We start from the raw sequence: 20,751 nt of genomic DNA on the forward strand, positions 1-20,751 counted from the left end.
GTGGGTATTAAATTTGCTGCAGTTTTGCTTTTTCTAGGACATTTGAGGTTATTTGTAGTTTTTTACTGTTAGAAATAATGCTGCTATGAACAATTTGGTCTTTGTCTTCGGGTAACAAAGATACGCATTTCTGTATACACCTAGAAGGAGTTCTGCAAAATCACGTGTGTTGTTAAAAGATACACGGAGGCATATTAAAATTTTTAAGAGTTTATTTGAGCAAAAATTGATCCAAATGGGGCAAAGTCTTTTATGGAAAGGAGGTGGAAGTAAAGCTTATTTGTTTGGCTATAGCTTAAGCAGTAGCTTTATTTGGGAAAGCCTAAATTGGCTGTTTATGATTGGTTGTCCTTAAGTTTTGATTTTTAAATTTGAGGCATTACAGGATTAGATTTTGGTTTGCTTACAGGCTACTAAAGCATTAAGGGCACTTCAGTTGGATGGCCTGTTTAATTTAACAGTATGTACATTTATGTTGGTTACTGTCAAGAAGTTTTCCAATATGGTTGTACCAATTTACATTGCATAGTAAGTTGCTCTACATTCTCCCCAATGCTTGAGATTACTTGTCTTTTTCATTTTAGTCACTTTGGTATATGTAAAATAGCATTGCATAATGGTTTTAATTTGCATTTCCCATGATGACTAATGAGGCTGAGTATTAATTCATACCTTTATGGACTGTGTGGTATCTTTTCTTGTGAAGTGTCTGTTAAATCTTTATTATTACTGTTAATATGTAGGAGTTATTTCTATGTATGTGGATATTTCTATCCATATTAAGTCCTTTATCCAGTACATAAGCTACATATATCTTCCTCCTATCTGTTACTTGCCTTTTTTCTCTCTTAATGGTGGCATTTATTTCTGTTCAAAATGAGTGAAGAAGGTATCCTGAAGATTTGGGGCAGACCCATAAATGGGAGATTTCATTAAAGACTCTTTACATTAATCAACTATAATGTAGGATAGGAGTTTTTGTGGGTTTGATATCTGTTGTTTTAACTATGTTATTCTTATTAACTTCTTAAAAAGCGATTGGATATACCATTTTAGACTTTTCTTAAAAAATTAAAAATCCAACTGTATACAGTGTCTCTAATTAGTATTCCTTACTTTTTTATTTTCTAAGTGTCATTTCCCCTTGTAGAAAACATTGCTTCTACTCAAAATGGTTTCGATACTTTTTCAAATAATTTGTTTTGACCTGTTTAGCACTGATTTATTTCTCTTGTGCCTTGCAAGTATTTTAAAATATCTGCTATTCAAATTAAATGATTAAATAATTTCTATTGTATGAACAAATGACTTCTTCTCTGACCTCTGTAATTTGAAAACTACATTGAATGCTTCTTAAATGAATACTGCCTGTGACTTACTGAAACTTTTCTCCATGGTATTTTTAACAGTTCAAATAAAGTTTTTATTTTTTTAATTAATTTATTTTTAAGCTAATTTTCTTCTTGTGTATAGTTATTTATTTATTACTTATTATTTTTGGCCGTGCTAGGTCTTCGTTGCCACAGGGGCTTTTCTCTGTGGCAAACAGGGAGTGCTCTTGGTTGTGGTGCGTGGGCGTCTCATAGCGGGCCTGTTCTTGTTGCAGAGCGCGGGCTCTCGGGTGCGCAGGCTCCGTGGATGCTGCCCATGGGCGCAGTAGCTGTGGCTGCTGGCCTCCAGAGCACAGGCTCAGCGTTTGTGGCACACGGACTTAGCTGCTCCGCGGCACGTGGGATCTTCCCGGATCAGGGATCAACCCTGTGTCTCCTGCATTGCCAGGCAGATTCTTTAGCACTGAGCCACTAGGGAGGCCCCAAAGACAGTCTTTAAAAAGTAGTGATTTGGGTTTTTTAATGGAAGGATTAGAAAATTCATCTCATAGTATGCTAATAGATTGGGAATATTCTGTAGTCTTTCATCAGAAGAGAGCAGAATTATATGCATTTATATTTTTTCCTATACCTTTATATATTCTTTTGAGTTAGATGAAGAATAAGCCAATTTGTTGCCTTTAATTAGCTTCTTAAACTCTCAGTTCCTGTTCATTGTCTTTACCCTCTATTTAATGTCAGTATCAGCTCCATTTTTTAATGCATTTTTAAAGAGTAAAATGATCTAAATTTACTTGAATTTCTGTTAGTGTTCCTTCTTTTGAGATTAAAGCTGACAGAATTTAAACTTTAGAGAACGTTATACATTTTTTTTTAGTAAAGAAAAAATGATCTTTCTGGTACTGGACTAAAAACTTTTGTTTGGTGCTTTGCCACGATTAGGCTAAGGCATAATCTTACTTTTGTGAGATTTTGTTGTATGAAGGTATTGTTAAGGAGCAAATTTTAATGTGATTTATATCAAAGCTCAGCTAGTTTATTATTTAAAAGTAAAGGAAGTATTGGGCTAAAGCTAGTAAAAAAAATTTTTTTTTTCTTTAATAGGTAATTAATAAAATGTCTCCAACTTCACTAAAGATCACACTAAGGCAACTCATGGAAGGGTCTTCAAAGACCTTGCCAGAAGTATTAATTATGGAATATCGGCTGAGTCAAGCTTGTATGGTAAGAATTTTTCTTTAAAGTATTTTCATTTTCTAGTTGTGAAAGTCATATATGTTCATTATAGAACATGATAAATATAGAACATTTATAAACAAGAAAATTGAAACTGTAAATTTACTCTGTGAAAATACAATGGTCCAGTTAGCTTAAGGTGTGTGGAAATACTAGATTGTTAAGCCTTTATGAAATAGCAGTTAAATTTGCATGTAATTGTAAGAAGGACTCTGACCTCTTGAAATTCAAATAGAAATTATAACCATTTTCAGAAATTATATGCCATTTTCAGGCATAGGCAAGAAGCATAAATTCTCTAAATCTAAATATATATAAAATGCACAAAGGGAAGTTATTAGTCAGTTACATGTTTCAGTTAATAGACTAGCATTAAAATACCATTATGGATACACTTAAAATAGGCAATAATCACATAGAATATTATTGATTTCAGGAAATATTTTAGTCATAGTGATTTCTTCTTCCAGATAAATTCTTTTAAAGCAAAATTATCTCTTTTGTGTTATGTGTAGAGAACCTTTGCATTAATAAACTCATCACTTAAAGGAAATATTGTTTAATATCTAGAAAGCAGATATACCTAATGGACTTCCATGTCCTGGAATATTATTGTGAAGATACTCAAATAGTTCATATAACCATAAATTAAGCTCTATTAGTCATATCTTGAGGTTACTCCATAGTTTGTAAATTGCAGTGAGGTCTTTTATTATAAGTCAGTACTGTGCTTGGTACTTTATATGCATTCGCTCCATTAAATATTACACCGTCTCTAGAAAGCAGGTATTGTTATTGTTTCCACTTTGCAGATGAGGAAACAGTGGCATAGAAGAGTAACCTGCCTCAGGTGATGCAGCTATTAAGTGGCACAGAGATGGCAGGTGAAGCCCGGTGGCCAGAGTCTTGACCACCACCCAGTATATCTCACCCAGGCCCTGTTTTCCACTGTACATTTAGCGCCCTGGCTGGATGAATTGGTTCCTTCCTCCCTCCATTCTCCCAGCAAATACACTAGCCATATGCCAGGCACTGTGCTGTGTATTATGTTGTGGTATGTCCTTGTTCTCATGTAATTTATAGTTTCCTGAGACTATAAAGAACAAATAAAATAAGTAAAATAGTTACCAACCTACAAGGTTGGTGATGGAATGATGTGGGGAAAAGAGGGAATGGAGGAACCTTTAGATAAGTAGGTCCAGGAAAACATCTTGAGATGTTAGCTCACCTGTGACCTGAAGGGTGAGACATGAGCATGTTGAAAAGCCTTGTGGGTTTCAGCAGGGGGTGATTTGGTTTGATTTGTTTCAAGAAGGTAATTATTCCTGCTGAGTGATGACGGGGTTGGAGGGGTTTCAGAGTGGGGGTGAAGATCAGATATGAGTTTACTGCAGTAATCCAGGGGCAAAATAGTAGTGGCTTAGATGCAAGAGGTGGCAGTGGTGAGGAGTAAGTGCATTTGAGACAGATGTGGGAGATAGATAGGCCTTGATGGATATGAAGGACACAACACATTTAGGAGCTGGAGTTTACAGGTGTGGGTTAGAAATTTAAGTCTGAAAGACAGCACCAGTTTAAAAACAAACAAACAAAACTTTGGAGATTTGCTGATTTACTTAACAAATAAGAGTGCTTATTACCATGTGCTCGGCATGAATACATAGGTGAACAAAACAGACATATCCCTCCTCTCATGGAACTTACTTTATAGTGGGGCAGATAAACTATAAATAGATAAATTTGTTAAATATGTAGTATATTATTATGAATACTAAGGAGAAAAAGTAAACTGGGAGGAAGGGTATGGAATAAGGAGGATAGAAGTTGAACTTGTAAATAGGATGACCAGAGAAGACCTCACCGAGATGGTGATCTTTGAGTGAAAACCCAAAAGAAGTGTGGTAGTGAGTCAAGCACATACCTGGACGGCACCTGAGTACAGGGCTCTGAGCTGAGTGAGGGGCAGCCTTCCTGTTCTAGGAAATGCAGGTAGGCCTCGTGGATAGAGTGGGGCAGGGGTGGTCAGTGGGTGAGAGAGAAAGATCAGAGCTGACAGGGTAGGGAATGGCAGTGCAGAGCATAGGAGCCTGGGAGGTCTTTATAAGACTTTATAAGATTGCTGCAGGGGTGCCATAATTCTCATGGCGTGCAACCAGAAAGGCAGGAACGTGGAGTAGGATTGCTATCATGGCATTTTATGGGATCATGTCCATACAGTACCCAGGGCAGAAGAATGAGTTCCTGCAAAGCTGAAGTTAAATTCATAAAAGACTTAATTGATTTTCTCCCCTTTTCACTTTTCAACATGTGGCTGTAGGTAGGGTAGTAATCTTCCCTGAACATTTCCTGTACAGTAGTCATCTGTTTTAGCTCTGGCAACTGCTTGCTTTTGTTCTGATTAAAACGGGAAGGCACTGGATGTTCTTTGAGCAGTGGAGGGCCAGAATCTTATATTTTAACAGAATTGATTACTCAGGCACTGCTGTGTTGAGTTTAGAGTGGATAAGATCATATCCTGATGCTGGGAAAGACTGAAGGTCAAAGGAGAAGTGGGCAGCAGAGGATGAGATGGTTGGATAGCATCACTGATTCAATGGACATGAATTTGAGCCAACTCCAGGAGAGAGTGTAGGACAGAGGAACCTGGTATGCTGCAGTCCCTGAGGTCACAAAGAATCAGACATGACTTAGTGACTGAATGACAACAACAAGATCGTACAGAAGGAAAATGAGCAGTGGAAGAGGAGGAGGACAGAGGTGGGAGGACCAGAAGAGCACGGTGTCACGAAAGCAGGAGAGGAGTGCCCCAGGGAGGAGGAGTGCTGCCGAAGCCTCTGGTAGACGAGAATAAAGGCATACTATGCAACGGCATCACTGAAGTTACGGGCGATTTTGGCAAGCCATTTCAGGGGTATGTTGAGGCAAAAGTTACAGGATGCTAAGTTGGGGAGGGGAGGAGAAATGAGTAAATGGGATGTGAAGAAGCGAAGACTTGTGTTCACAGCCTTTTCTTCTTGAAAGAGAAACAGGGTAGAAGCTGAGGCTGTGAAATCAAGTGAGATTCCTTTTTTATTTTGTAAGGTGGAAGTTACTAGAACATGTTTGTAAATGACTGGGAATGATCCAACAGGGGAAAAGGATTATGTTGATGCTAATAATAGTTAACATTTACTGAGCACTTACTGTCTGGCAGATGTTGTGTTGGGATGTTGATTAAAATAATTGTGGAGAAGGCAATGGCACCCCACTCCAGTCCTCTTGCCTGGAGAATCCCATGGGCGGAGGAGCCTGGTGGGCTGCAGTCCATGGGGTTGCTGGGAGTCGGACACGGCTGAGCGACTTCACTTTCACTTTTCACTCTCATGCATTGGAGAAGGAAATGGCAACCCCCTCCAGTGTTCTTGCCTGGAGAATCCCAGGGATGGGGGAGCCTGGTGGGCTGCCATCTATGGGGTTGTACAGAGTCGGACATGACTGAAGCGACTTAGCAGCTTCGCAGCAGGATGGAGGTATTATCATTTCATATAAGGAAACTGAGAAGTAGAGAAATTACTGGCCCAGGGTCACGTAGTTACCAGGAGATGAGCCCAGATATTTGAAGTGTATGCACTTAACCACTGAGTTATACTGTGTACATTGACCATACCAGGAAAAGAGAGAGAGAGAGACCTTCTCAGGCATAGCCCTTGAGAAGAGGGCAGATGAATGGGAAGGCAGGGGAGGACTGGCCTTTGGCAGGGGAGGGTCCCTTCTGCCTTAGTTGGGACTTGGAAGGCATGGTGCAGATGGCTGTAGTTGGACTGCAGGTTTTTCGATGGTGGGAAGAAGAGAATGTTCATGTCTTTAGGGCTTCTCTTTCTTTTTTTAAAATAAAGGTTAAGTCATTAGCTGAGAATATAGGCGGTTAAATCATTAGTTGAGAATCTAGTGTAGAGAGTAGAACTTGCCTAGGGGTAGACGTTGAGAGGATGAAGACAGTGGAAGTCATATCCAGCAGTGGGAAAGAGAGCATGGATTGTGAGGCAGTTTTCTGTGCCTTTGTGAGATTTGTGATCATGACTTTTACGCAGCCAGTCACAGCTGTATGGTTCTTCTGCAGTGAGATTTAGCTGTGTGAATGCAGGCAGAGATAAATGGTAGGGTTTAGCTGGTGCGGAGATTTTGGCAGGATAGACTAAATGGGAGAAAAGGGCTTGAGGGAGATGAGGGCATTTTCAAGAAAAAAATGACTGCATTAAATAACTGGGGAAACTGGGCTGGATGAAGAGCAAAGTGAAGCCAGAACAAATGATAAGAATGTCATACGTCACTGGAGCTCAGTAAGATCGGGGATTTGAAGCAGTGGAGATACTTAGCAAATAAGAATAGGAGGAGGTGATCAGAGGTGGTCCAGTCTCTGAATGTCGTGGCTCAGGGTGTGGCCACGAGAGTGGGGACTAAAGAGGGTGGAAGAGCAGGGCTCATCAGGAAGGAGGATGCCCAGAAATTCCTCTTTGAATCTTGATTTTCTTTCAGAAAGGCCATGACTTTCATGAAGGCGTTAGGGCAGGTAAGTGACACTTGTTTCCTTCCTGGCTATTATGGAAATGGGATTTTTGAGCATATATTGTTTAAAAAAGACAGTTGTTTTATTAGTGAAAATCAAACTTTTGTAAAGATTGAAAAAAAATTTTAATATTACCAACTGGCATATGAGGGAAGATCAATCTTTGAAACCAAAATTGTTTTAAAAATTCCAGTAGCCTTGTCACTGCTCCCTAATTTATATATAAGAAGTAATCCTGCTCCTAGCAGTCACACGGACTACCTCGGCTGAGTGCAGTGTGGGTTTGTCAACTCATTCTGCAGCTGGAGCCTTTGAAAGGTGCCTTTGTTCTCTTGCAAAAAGCCCTGAGGTCCCTGCTCTTCTTTTGTCCTGCCTTAGTGAAACCCCAGCCATGGTGAGCCTTGCCATCTAACACTTTGCCTGTACCTAGCAGCTCAACATTGCCTTGAGAAAAAACTGCATGACATAATTCACAGCATCTGCAAATGGTATTAATTCCTATTTTTGCTTGTCATCTTCAATCAGAATATTAAGAAAAAACAAGCAATTGATTTTTGTTCTAGCAAATTTGCAATCATTTTTTATGTATGAGCTCATATCCCTATAAATAATAGCTGTCATTTATGTTGTATAAAATGAGTTATTTCCCTCTGCATGTATTTTACATATCTGCCTTTCTTGTGTTTTTATTTATCACTTTAATATAGTACAGACTCTGGATATACTTTATCTGAATAAAAGGTTATATCCTTTGAGCGGTAAGCTTCAGTAAACACTGGTCACTATGGAAGAATTCTCTTCATTTCTGGCATGATAAGAAATAAAAAATCCTTTTAGAGAACACATGGAGCTGAATCAGAGGAGATGGTTATATGTTTTATAGAAAACATACATTCATTCCACTGATTCCCTGCAAATTCTTGCTGCATGTGGATCAGAGCTTAGACCTCTGATTTGAGGAGGACCTGTGTGCTACTTCGGAGAAGGCAATGGCACCCCACTCCAGTACTCTTGCCTGGAAAATCCCAAGGGCAGAGGAGCCTGGTAGGCTGCAGTCCATGGGGTCGCGAAGAGTCGGACACGACTGAGCGACTTCCCTTTCACTTTTCACTTTCCTGCATTGCAGAAGGAAATGGCATTCCACCCCAGTGTTCTTGCCTGGAGAATCTCAGGGATGGGGGAGCCTTGTGGGCTGCCGTCTGTGGCATCACACAGAGTCGGACACGACTGAAGCGACTTAGCAGCAGCAGCAGCAGTGTGCTACTTGGGTTATGCTGCTAAAGTATTCAATGTATGTTAATAGAAGCCCTTCTTAACTTAAAAAAGAAAGGTATTATTTTTAGGTATACTGTTAGATATTTTAAGGAAAAAGGACTGAAACCAAGTGACATCAAAGTTCTAATTCACAGGGCCAGGGCTTATTAAGCTACTTTTTAATGAAGAGTAAGTATGCACCCTCATCTTTCCGCATAACCTCTTTATTCAGAAAGCAGTATCTATTCTGAGTAAAACTGTTAAAATGTTCTTGCATAACCAAATGTTTGTTACAATTTGCTAATTATAAAGTATGTTAGCAGATTAATTAAACTACCAAATTAGAGGAATGGTTGTCAGAAATGCTCTTAACATCTAGAATAAACTTCTTCCTTTAGAACTTACAGAAAAGAATTTTAAAAGGATTAGCTCAGATTTGCTGGAGAGTTACCAACTAGAGTTTTGAGTGGGTACCTCATGAAACCTTCTGAAAAACCTGTTTCCTAAATGGCAAGAATGTTTTATCTGTGCTGGATTAAAAATGTTGTTAGTTTAAAATTAAGTAACATTGAAGATTTGATTAATATTCTCTTTGCTTTTGTCCTTTAGTACACTGTTAAGAAGGTATATAGCATTGACTTGAGAGCTTAAAAGAGATTCTTGTAGAAAGAATGTTCCAGGATTGTTTTTATTTACTCTGTCCAGGGAATGTAAAACTTTCAAATTGGCTGGGATCGTAGCATCAGTGTTCAGTATCACCACTGATCAGATACTGGAATCCTGTAGTCAGGCAGCCAAACCTTGGAACCCTCCAGTATCCACATTTAATTATGCATAAATCCCCCTTCCCTCTATCTCCTGAGGCAGCCTGCTGCCTTTGGTTCCCAGATTGCTTCTTTAATCATTTAGCCTTTTAGTGATAAACTCATTTTTTAATGTTGGCTGGTTGGTCTTGTATGTTTAAATTTAATTTTCATTCCTCATTCCCTACCACAGCTCATTCTCTTTTTTTTTTAATATTTGAGATAATTGTAGATTTACATGTAGTTGTGAGAAATAATATGGAGAGGTCCTCCATACCCTCCACCCAGTTTCCCAAATGGTAACATTTGTATAACTGTAGTATGTGATCACAACCAGGAAACTGACATTTTCCTCCCTTTTAGAAGGAGGTTATGGATTGCTTCATACTTAAAATCCTGTGGGGATACTGTGTGGCTATGCTAAGTGATGATTATACTTGAAATAAGAGAAGTAGAGCTTCTCGTGATAACCTGAGGTGGTCTGGTGTTTTAATTCAGTGTGAGCTAGATGATTCAGCAAAACAGCAGTATGCATATTAATTATGCATAAAGTCTCTTTCCCTGTACCTTAAGTAATTTTCTTCTCAGTTCAGTGTAGAGGTTAGAAGACAGATCTGGGCCCTCCACCCTCCCCTGCCTTCCCTTCAAACCACACCAACTCTGGTTTTAGCTCTTTTACAGCAGAGATTTCATTTATGATTTTATTAGAAAAAGTTCGAAGGCTTAAATCACTGGATTAGTTCAGTAGGCTGTATTCAAGTTAGAAGCATCAGGCTTAGCATGTTAAGTCATCATCCACATTCTGTGGGGGCTTAATTTAAGGGGAGTAGGGGAAGGAACATATACAAAAATTTCAACTTTGCAGAAAAAGATGTGCTGTAGAAAAATATGCCTAGTCCAAGGTAGTTTGTGTCAATTCAGTAATTAAAATCTGGTAATACCAGAAAAAAATAAATATTAACATTTCTTATGTCTCTACTTGACAGTTTTAATAGATAAAGACCAGAGTCCAAAGTGGAAACCAGCTGACCTAAAAGAAGTTACTGATGAAGATTTGAATGATTACTTCAAATCTCTGGGAAGTAATGATTTGAAATTTTGAAATGATTGGATTTTTTAAATATTATTTTGGAGCAGAGGTTGCCAAACTATGGCACATGGTCCAAAGCCAGCCTGCTGCCTGTTTTTTTATATATCGCTCAGCTAAGAATGGTTTTTGCATTTTTAAATTTGGGAGAAAAGAAATCAAAGACCAATATGGCATGGCATGTGAAAATTACATGAAATTCAAATATCATTGTCTATAAATAAAACTTTATTGGAACATGGTTTTACTCATCTGTTTACATATCTATGGCTGTTTTGAGTAGTTGCAGTAGAGATTGTAAGGCCTGCAAAGCCTAAAATATTTACTTATCTCATCCTTTTCACAAGAAGTTTGCCAACCTCTATTTTAAAAGATGGAAAAATTTGAAGGTCTTTAGAGATTCCTGAGTTAGCATATCTAACTGAAATGGGAATTTTATGTTTTGGCTCTGGATATTGGTTTTTAATGTTCAGTTCAGTCGTTCAGTTGCATCCGACTCTTTGCGACCCCATGGACTGGACACGGCAGGCCTCCCTGTCCATCACCAACTCCTGGGGTTTACCCATACTCGTGTCCATTGAGTCGGTGATGCCATCCAACCATCTCATCCTCTGTCAACCCCTTCTCCTCCTGCCCTCAATCTTTCCCAGCATCAGGGTCTTTTCCAGTGAGTCAGCTCTTCGCATCAAGTGGCCAAAGTATTGGAGTTTTCAGCTTCAGCATCAGTCCTTCCAATGAATATTCAGGACTGATTTCCTTTAGGATGGACTGGTTGGATCTCCTTGCAGTCCAAGGGACTCTCAAGAGTCTTCTCCAACACCACAGTTCAAAAGCATCAATTCTTCGGCGCTCAGGTTTCTTTATAATCCAACTCTCACATCCATACATGACCACTAGGAAAACCATAGACTTGACGGACCTTTGTTGGCAAAGTAATGTCTCTGCTTTGTAATATGCTGTTTAGGTTGGTCATAACTTTCCTTCCAAGGAGTAAGCTTTTAATGTTAAGTTTAATGTTAAGTAAACTTATATGTAGGTTATAAAATGTTTTTTGGTTACTTTGTTAACACTTCATAGAATTTCATAGTATGAAAATCTATTTTAAAGCATTCCGAGTTACTGTAGCTAAAGTGTTCCTTTTATAACATTAGAAATCTCAAGCAGAGAGAAAAAGGTTATTATGAGATTGTCTCTTCATTATTAACTCAGCCTTGGCCTTCCCTGAAGTTAATCAGAATCCCTTCCTATGGTGAAAGTAAAAGCATTATTTCTTGTTGCTTGCAATATTTGCTAATCTGGCAGAATGAGGTATTAGAAAATTCTTATCTCTTAAGATAGACACTCTGCAATTTACATCAGACTTTGGTGTGATAACAGTAATTTATCCTTACAGTAGTTCAAATCAGGAGAAAAAACTTGAAAACCCTCTAGTTTTCTGGTTTCAAGAAAATACTTGAAACCCTTTTGTTCTATGAAATACCTTCAGTAATTGCTACTGTTGACAAAATAAGTTTAAGGTACACAACTGTCAAAGCTAAGGTTTTTTCAGTAGTTATGTATGGATATGAGAGTTGGACCATAAAGAAGGCTGAGCGCCAAAGAACTAATGCTTTTGAACTGTGGTGCTGGAAAAGACTCTTGAGAGTCCCTTGGACAGTAAGGAGATCAAACCACACAGTCTAAATGAAATCAACCCTGAATATTCATTGTAAGGACTGATGCTGAAGCTAAAGCTCCGATACTTTGGCCACCTGTTGTGAAAAGCCGACTTATATGAAAAGACCCTCATGCTTGGAAAGACTGAGGACAGGAGGAAAAGGGGGCGATGGAGGGTGCGATGGTCAGATGGCATCATTGACTCAATGGTCCTGAGTTTGAGAAAACTCCAGGATATGGTGAAGGACAGGGAAGCCTGACATGCTGCCATCCATGGGGCCGCAAAGAATTGGACACGACTGAGTGAACAACAACACAACTGTGGATGTCCCAGACTTGGGATGTTAATGTCTAGATAAGAATCATTTTTAAAGATTAGCTTATAATTTATTTTATAACTTGGTTCAGTTTTTCCTTCATTCCAAACCCCTCAGAAACTAAGAGAACTTTAGTTTTGAAAACTGAAAAGCAGGCAGAACTGAAAAAGACAAAGATTATATCCAGCAATCTTTTCATAGATGAGAAAATTGCAGTCCAGAAGGATTTGCCTTACATTTTCTGTTCTCAATATATTTAACATGAATCATCACTCCCCTCCCCCAAAATTAGGAACATATTTGGAAAAAAGATGCCATAGTAATCTCCCCTCCCCCAAAGTTAGGAACATATTTGGAAAAAAGATGCCATAGTAATGAATGAACATGTTTACATTTATATTCTTTTTGTTTGTTTTGGCTGCCTGCCACTGCATGAGGGCTCTTCCCCGATCAGGGATCAAACCCATGCCCTCTGCAGTTGACGCATGTATTCTTAGCCACTGGACCACAAGGGAAGTCCTACATTTATATTTTTAAAGCTCCTAAATGTGGATGCAAATGATCTAGGAAAATATTTTGTATAAATGGATTTTTATTTTCTTTGTATTTGCTAGAAATGCAGAAAATGTTAAGTCCTTTATGTTAAAAAAATTTTAAATCACACAATGGGAAAAAGCACTTGCTTGCATCAATTAAACAAGAACTCATAACTAGTTAATTGCAACTGGACTTTTATTGTACAGTTAGGAAAAGTGTTTTCACAAAAATAATTGGAAAAAATATACCATTTCATAGGTAAGTCTTACAGTGAAGAGAATTTGCTAACAAATGTCATTTCAAGATGTAGGGAGTACATCTGAGCTCGTGTCCACTGCTGCAGGGAAGACATGTCCAGTTTGGTCACAAAGATACAGGATGAGGGAATTATGATTAAGCAAGCCATTTATTTGTTAGAACTTTGTTTTTAAATTACTGTTCCTTGATATTATAATTTGTCTCTTAACTTCTGATTTCTAAAAATATATAATTACAAAAGTATAGTTCCCCTATCTCATAAAATGCCAATGATACCGAGTGGGCTATACGCGCGTCATGCTACTTGATTCATTCAGCATGTCTCTCTTTAATACTAATAAGGCAGTTTGACACAAACGATTCCTTTGGGACTAAGATCACATTTATCCCCCTCAAATCCCCTTGTGCTTTAAGTGCTAATAACCATAGGTGGTTTGCAAAGAACTGATAAGGCAACAAAGTGGAGAGGTCTCGGATCAAAGGCCTGTGCATAAAAGGTGGTGACTAGCACTGAAGAGAGGCTGCATGGGGAAGGGAGCCGTGCGAGTGCGTCTGTGGGTGTGTGGGCTTTAAGTGAGGAACTGGTGCCTCTTCTCTGCTCATCTGCTGCTTCTACAGCTGCCCCTTCAGGTACTCCGTCATCTGCTGGCATTCATCTCCCCCTCCACTGGGTGTTTTTGAGGTAAAAGATTGAATGGTTTTGCACGTGTCATGTGGTAACCAATGGAGTGGTGTGGGAGCGGGGGCAGGTCTTGCCCTCAAATAGCAATACTGGAAGCTTGTTTTTAGAGCCTGATGGGAGTGTTGTTTTTTGGTCCCTCTTTCCCCCACTTTTCTTTCCCTTATAGTTTGGTCACTATTCTTATTTCTTCGTGTTTGTGATCTAAGTTTGAACAAATGTTTTCAGGTCCAGTAGCTAATAATTCTTTCAGTCTTGTCTTCTTAATGTCTGTCTCCTTCCTTCTCAAACAGCCTTTCTACTTTGTTCATGAAAGACCTTCAAATGGAGGAAATCTGATATTTAAATATTAAGGCAGGTTAGCAATGGAATTATCCTGTCAAAGATGTTCTCGTTTATCTTGCCATCACACCAAACTATATCATGATAACAGTCATATGCAGTACATTTGATCCAGCTGTTTCCTGCCTGCCCCCAACATGGTTTATCCACTAACTCACTGATTATACAAGCTTTAAGTCTCTGTGTCACAAGCTACTATAACTCTGTTAAAATGAGTTGGGAGCGAGGGGGTGGTGCTCAGTGACAAAGCCATAGAATCAGAGAGGGTGGCGACAGAGATTAGGCTTCTAGCTAGATTACGATCTGGCAGACATCGTTGTATTACTCCCCTAGAAAGTAAAGACCAGGGCAAAGGAGGAACCTGAGGTTAAAATATTTAGGTGTAATCAAAGCCTACTTACTAGTCTTTATCCCTATGTATGCTGAAAAATCTAGTGTAATGCACTTTCATATGGCTTTGTGTTCTCACCATAATATGTATTATCTTATATACTTAATTATATCTTTTAAACAGCAATGACCTTGTAGTGAAAGTACATGATGTGAGATATAAAATGAATGAAAAATGACAACATCTAGGCTTTTGTCTGAGTCATTAGTATAAACACTCATAAAACTAAATTTTTCTTCATGAGCTGGAAATGTTTTGCATGTTTTGGGAACTTTCTATTCTTAGCCTTGTGACTTCAGATCTTTGTATGAACAGGGTGGTGGTTCTTCTGTTTCTGTTGCTAGATTATAAGTACAACAGTACAGTACAAACCCTGGGAGTAGGTGAAGGTTAAATGACCAGTTGTACAAATGCAACTGAAAGATGACACGCCTGTCACTTTGAAAAATTTTCTTTGCCCATTTACCTTGGAGAATTTAGTCTGTTTGACTGTGGGCTTCAGAGTATAATGCTAAAATTAGAGGTCACAATTCTGCTTGCTCATAAGGTCATATACATTTATGTCATTAGAGGTCACAAGCTTTTTTCTGCCTTTCTTTATTTTTGATTATAAGGGTCTACCGTATCTTAGTAAAAGGATCTTATAATGTATCAGTTTTCTTGCAAGTTATGTCTTCTTGGTATCTTCTTTCTGCTTTCCTGAATTTTCCGTCACTATCTTAAACTAATTTTTTTTTTTTTTTTCAGAAAACTTCCCCAAAAAGCCAAATTTATGAAAATAGTATAGTATATGGCTGTAAATGCCCCCATGGGCTTTTTTACCAGTAAAAATATACATGTGAGTATTCCCTTTAGAGGAGTATTTGATCTTTTGTAATAACTATAAATCTCATGCATAATCCGAATAGTAATCTGAATGGTGCCTGTCCATGTACCAGTCCCTTATATCTGTGAGACAGTAAAACTTAACACACATGCAGCACTGAGACCGGGTTCTTCTTCCTACCTCGCCAGCTAGAGTTTCTGTTACTTTAGTTTTTTGGCTTGCTGTTTATAAAAGCTATGCATGCTTGTTTTCTTATACAGTAATATCACTGGGCTACCTAATTCAATGCAGGAAACATTTTCATGACGTCTATAAATTGTATCTCGTTAAGATGCTTATATGCAAAGTCTGAATCATCCAATAACAGCTCTGATTAGTTAGGGCCCTGACTAACTATCCAGGTGATAGTTATGCTTTTCATCTACAAAAGTAAATATTTCATTAAGGACAGGGTTCATGGTGGACCTCTTCCACATGGGTTGCTTTCTTATGTTTGACCATTTGTGTTAAGGAGGGATCCAAACCTTGACCCAAAAGGTTTTGACAAACAAACCCATCGTTAACCACTGTGGCTTGAGTGCCATTCCCTTACCCAGGCATTTAACGAAAAATCCTTTTGTACCTTGCAGGTTTTGTTTAAATTGACAGTTATTTTGTAAACCCAAGGTGCTTTTAAAATTCTTATTTCTTTGGTGATGGCATTACTGCCTCTGGAAGGAAGTGGTGTGACACACAGCTGATTGATTCCTGTGGCTCCAGAGCACTTACATTTAAACCTTTAATGACTCAAATCCAAGACCAAGCAGAGAAACTGCTGTTAATGTAGAACTGCTTAAAACACTTCATTTTAGGTATTAGACTCTTGAAGCTATTGTAATATTTTTCTTTACACCCAGATGAAGTTATTTGTATTTATTCACACCAGTTTCTGCTATTGTTTCATGCATTTAAACTAGCACCAACTTTATCCACAGTTCAAGAAAGTGTTGTCATCCTACACATAGAATCAAGGCCCTTCACTCTCAATATATGGGATGTCATAGTACTTGAGGTTGTTGCCTGCCCACTGCTGCAAGGCATCACTCAAGATTTCCTGGGACAGGTGCTGTGCAAATTCGAAGACCACAATTTGAGGCCCTGGGGGTTCCTTCACTTCCTCTTTGACATTAACTAGAGAAGGTATCCTGGGTAGAAATTTCTCTTCAGGCATAAAGTTTTCTTCACTCACATGCCTCTTCTCACTCTCAAGTGTGGTGGGAAATGGGAAAGTTTGTTTTGATTTCATGCAGCCCATGTTATGAAGAGCTCTGACTGAGTGAAGGAAAGCAGTAGCAAAGACTACTTCAATAGCATCTTTGGAAAACACCAAGCATTGTCCACTTGATACTGACCAGTGTTTTTCCTCTCCAGGACACTTCAGAAATCAATATTCCCTTTCACCAATCTTCACATGTAGTGTTTTATCTGTCAAGAGAAGGTAAATTTCATTTTGAAGTGATATAATGCAAATAGTGCCCAATTAGGTAGCAAGTAGAAACAAGTCTTTACTACTTTACTAAGGTATCAACAGCTTTATCTTATCAGTAGAAAAGATAATCATTCAAAACTGGCAATTAAGAAATAGCAAACATTTTTTCAAGATCATGAAACTTTTATAAAACTGAAAACAGTCAAACTGTTGTTACCTTAGATTTTTTTTATGTACACCAGAGTTCAGCAAACGATATATAGCCTTTGGTTGTAGTTCACCGCAGGGACAAGAACACTGGTGGGCATAATCCTGGGGAAAACTCACTGGTATGAGCTCCTTTGGCCAGGTGAGATGCTGAGAAAGATTGAAGGCAGGAGGAGAAGGAGACAACAGAGGATGAGATGTTTGGATGGCATCACCGACTCATTGGGCATGAGTTTTAGCAAACTCGAGAAGATAGTGAAGGACAGGGAAGCCTGGCATGCTGCAGTCCATGGGGTTGCAAAGAGTTGGACACAACTGAATGACTGAAGAACAACAATGAGCTCTCCTGGAGGTGGCCATAGAGAGAAGTGAAGAAGAGAAGTGAAGTTGTTCAGTCGTGTCTGACTCTTTGTGACCCAATGAACTGCTGCCTGCCAGACTCCTCTGTCCATGGGATTTTCCAGGCAAGAATACTGGAGTGGGTTGCCATTTCCTTCTCCAGTGGATTGTCCCAACCCAGGGATCGAACCCAGGTCTCCTGCATTGCAGACAGACTCCTTACTGGCTGAGCCACGAGGGAAGTTCAGAGGTGGCCATTTTCTCCCCCAAACCTGGCCCCACCCCAGACCCTATAGGCTCCAGTACTGTGAACCCTCAAGGCAAACAACCAACAGGGTAGGAACACAGAGCCACTCATCAGCAGACAGCTGCCTAAAGTCTTCATGAGCCCATAACTGCCAGCTGAACACACCCTTGGAAATAGCCCTGCCCACCAATGGACAGGAACTAGTCCCTCCCACCAGGAAGCCTGCACAAGCTCTTAGACTGGCCTTGTGTGCCAGGAGGCAGACAGCAGGAGCAAGAGGAACTACAGCCCTGCAGCTTGTGAAATGAAAAGGGCAATCACAGAAAGTCAGACACAGTGAAGAGGGCACAGGAATATGTCACAGACAGTGAACAAGATAAAAGCCCTAAACAACCACCAAGGGAAGTAAAGCTAGGTAGGCTACCCGCAAATAAAGAATTCGGAGTAATGACAGTACAGATGATCCAAAGTCTCAGGAAAAGAATGGAGGCACAGTACAAGAAGATACATGTTTAATAAAGAGCTAGAAGATCTAGAGAGATGAACAATGACAATAACTGAAAATACATGAGAATAAATCATCAGAATAAATGGGAAGAAAAATGGATAAGTGTGAGTTGGAAGACAGAATGGTGGGAATCAAAGAAAGAAAATACTAAAACAAGGGAAAAGCAACAAATAATATACAAGGCAATGCCCATAAAGTTTTTCAGCAGAAACCCTGCAGGCCAGAAGGGCATGGCACGATAGGTTTACAGTGATGAAAGGGAAGAGCCTTCAACCAAGAATATTCTACCCAGAAAGTCTCTCCATTCAGATTTGACAGAGAAATCAAAAGTTTTACACACAAAAGCAAAAAGAATTTGACACTATCAAACCAGCTTTGCAACACACTAAAGGAACTTCTTTAAGCAGGAAAGAAAAAAAGGCCACCCTAGAAATGAGAAAACTATGAATGGAAAAGCTCATTGGTAAAGGTAAACATACAGTAAAGGTAGGAAATCATCCGACACAAATACAATATCACAACTAGCAACTGTGAAGAGGGTACAAATGCAGGATACTGGAAATGTATTTGAGATTAAAAGACCAGTAACTTAAGACAATCTTGTTTATATATAGAGTGCTATATCAAAACCTCATGATAACTGCAAACCAAATATCTACAATAAATTCACTCACACACACACAAAGGAATCCAAATACAGTACTAAAAGTCACAAGAGAAAAAGAACAAGAGGAAGGGGAGGAAACAAAAAAAATCTACCACAATTAACAAAATGGCCATAAGAACCATATATATTGATAATTACCTAAATGTAAATGGATTAAACATTCCAACCAAAAGAAATATACTGGCTGAATGGATTTAAAAAAGCAGGACGTTTATATATGCTGTCTACAGGAAACTCACTTCAGATTTAGGAACACATACAGTCTGTAAGTGAGGGGAGGGAAAAAGATATTCCATGCAAATAGAAATCAAAAGAAAGCTGGAGGAGCAATACTTGTCGGATAAAAATAGACTAGAAAGACTGTTACAAGAGACAAAGGACACTACATAATGATAAAGGGATCAATCCAAGGAGATATAACAAGTATAAACACATATGCACCCAAAATAGTATTTGCCTTATATATTCAGGTGCTCCTAACAGATATAAAAGTAGAAATTGCCAGTAACAATAATAGTGGGAGATTTTAATAGCCCACTTTCATCAACAGACCAGACAGAAAATCAATAGGGAAACACAGGCCTTAAGTGACATATCAGACTAGATGGAGATAATTGATATTTAAAGAGCATTCTGTTCAAAAGCAGAATACACACTCTTTTTAAGTGCACATGGAGCATTCTCCAGGATTGATCACATGCTGGGCCACAAAGCAAACTTGTTTAGGAAAATGGAAATCATAGCTTTTCTGACCACAACACTATGAGATTAGAAATCAACTACAAGAAAAAACTTGTAAAAAACACAAACACATGGAGGCTAAACAGTATGCTACTAAAAAATCAATAGATCACTGAAGAAATCAGAGAAAATGCCTAGAGACAAATGAAAACAAAAGCCACAATGACCCAAAACCTATGGGATGCAGGAAAAGCAGTTCTAAGAGGAAGTTTATAGCCATACAATTTTACATCAGGAAACAAACCTAACCTTACACCTAGAGCAACTAGAGAAAGAACAAACAAAACCCAGTTAGTAGAAATCATAAAAACCAGAGCAGAGATAAATGAAAGAGACCAAAAAAAAAGAAAAAGAAAAAAAAAAATCAATGGAAAAACAAAGTTGGCTTCCTGAAAATATAAAATTGATAAACCTTCAGCCAGATTCACCAAGAAAAAAAGGGATCATCTTGAGATTCTGCCTGGGGCATCTTCCAGCATTTAACACCAGAAGGTTGAGTCCAAGCAGAGTGGCAATTCTGCTGTGTTACAGAGGCAGAGACTGAAATACTGAAGCAGATGAAATTACCAGAGAATTCAAGAGAAAAAGGAGTTCGGAGGGAGGAAGAAATTTGCATGAGGTCTCACTAAAACCAAGCAGGACCCTGCAGGGCCTTCCTCGGGAGAGACACGTGGGTCCTCTGCCTTTTCTAAGGCCTTCTCTGAGTTCCAAAGAACAAATGCAGAAACGAAAACAGTCAAGCAAGACAAAATAATAATAGCCATGAAAAAAAGTCAAGGATCTTTAGTTCCTCTTCAAGTGCTATAGATAATACCTTGAGCCATATTCTTGCTTTGCAGATACTAAAACCACCAGGTGAAGGAAGTTAACTGTCTGCTAACCACCAGCATGCAGACCCCAGGCTGGCTGGAACCAGAAGGTTGATGATATTAACTCCAAAGTGCCACCTAGTTACCTCACCACTAACCAATTAGAAGGATGTCCATGAGGTGATCACACATCCCTAGACCGTCTCCCTCACCCTGCCTTAAAAAAAAAAACAAAAAAAAAAACCTTGAAGAATATATACCAGTATATGTTTAACTGAATCACTTTAACTATCACTTCACTATAACCTGAAAATAACCTATTGTTAATTAACTTTACCCCAATGTAAAATAAAAACTTAAAGACAAAATGTCCAATGATAAAAAATAAATTTGATACTTTTCTATTTAATGACTATGTTTTAAACAGTGTTTCTGTATGTTTGTCACTATCAGCATCCTTAATTAATCTGAACATGGGTAATAAAGCTTCTTAAAAACAAAA

At 38.7% G+C, this 20,751-nt stretch overlaps 2 protein-coding genes across 14 annotated transcripts in view; one reads left to right on the forward strand and one right to left on the reverse strand.

Annotated features, from left to right (window-relative positions):
* Positions 1–20,509, forward strand: part of HIBCH (3-hydroxyisobutyryl-CoA hydrolase) — a 116,224-nt gene extending 95,715 nt beyond the window's left edge. For 2 of the 13 annotated variants that reach the window (XM_025273364.2, XM_025273386.2), the window contains 4 exons: positions 2,436–2,555; positions 7,083–7,116; positions 8,240–8,404; positions 10,157–10,297. In XM_025273364.2, the coding sequence (XP_025129149.2) occupies positions 2,436–2,555; positions 7,083–7,116; positions 8,240–8,394 (309 nt within the window). In that variant the 3' untranslated portion in view covers positions 8,395–8,404; positions 10,157–10,297. Of the gene's footprint in view, positions 1–2,435; positions 2,556–3,379; positions 5,196–7,082; positions 7,117–7,491; positions 8,177–8,239; positions 8,405–8,522; positions 8,557–10,156; positions 10,521–15,184 lie in introns of those variants that run through there. The other 11 variants (XM_044932470.1, XM_044932490.1, XM_044932469.1 and 8 more) reach the window with 10 other exon arrangements.
* C2H2orf88 (chromosome 2 C2orf88 homolog) lies at positions 12,945–16,557 on the reverse strand. The gene has a single exon (XM_044932495.1). The coding sequence runs from the start codon at positions 16,555–16,557 to the stop codon at positions 16,270–16,272; it is 288 nt and encodes a 95-aa protein (XP_044788430.1). The 3' UTR covers positions 12,945–16,269.
* Positions 20,510–20,751: the final 242 nt, after the last annotated feature.

This window comes from Bubalus bubalis, chromosome 2 (assembly GCF_019923935.1).
Source record: "Bubalus bubalis isolate 160015118507 breed Murrah chromosome 2, NDDB_SH_1, whole genome shotgun sequence".
Classification (NCBI taxonomy): Eukaryota; Metazoa; Chordata; class Mammalia; order Artiodactyla; family Bovidae; genus Bubalus; species Bubalus bubalis.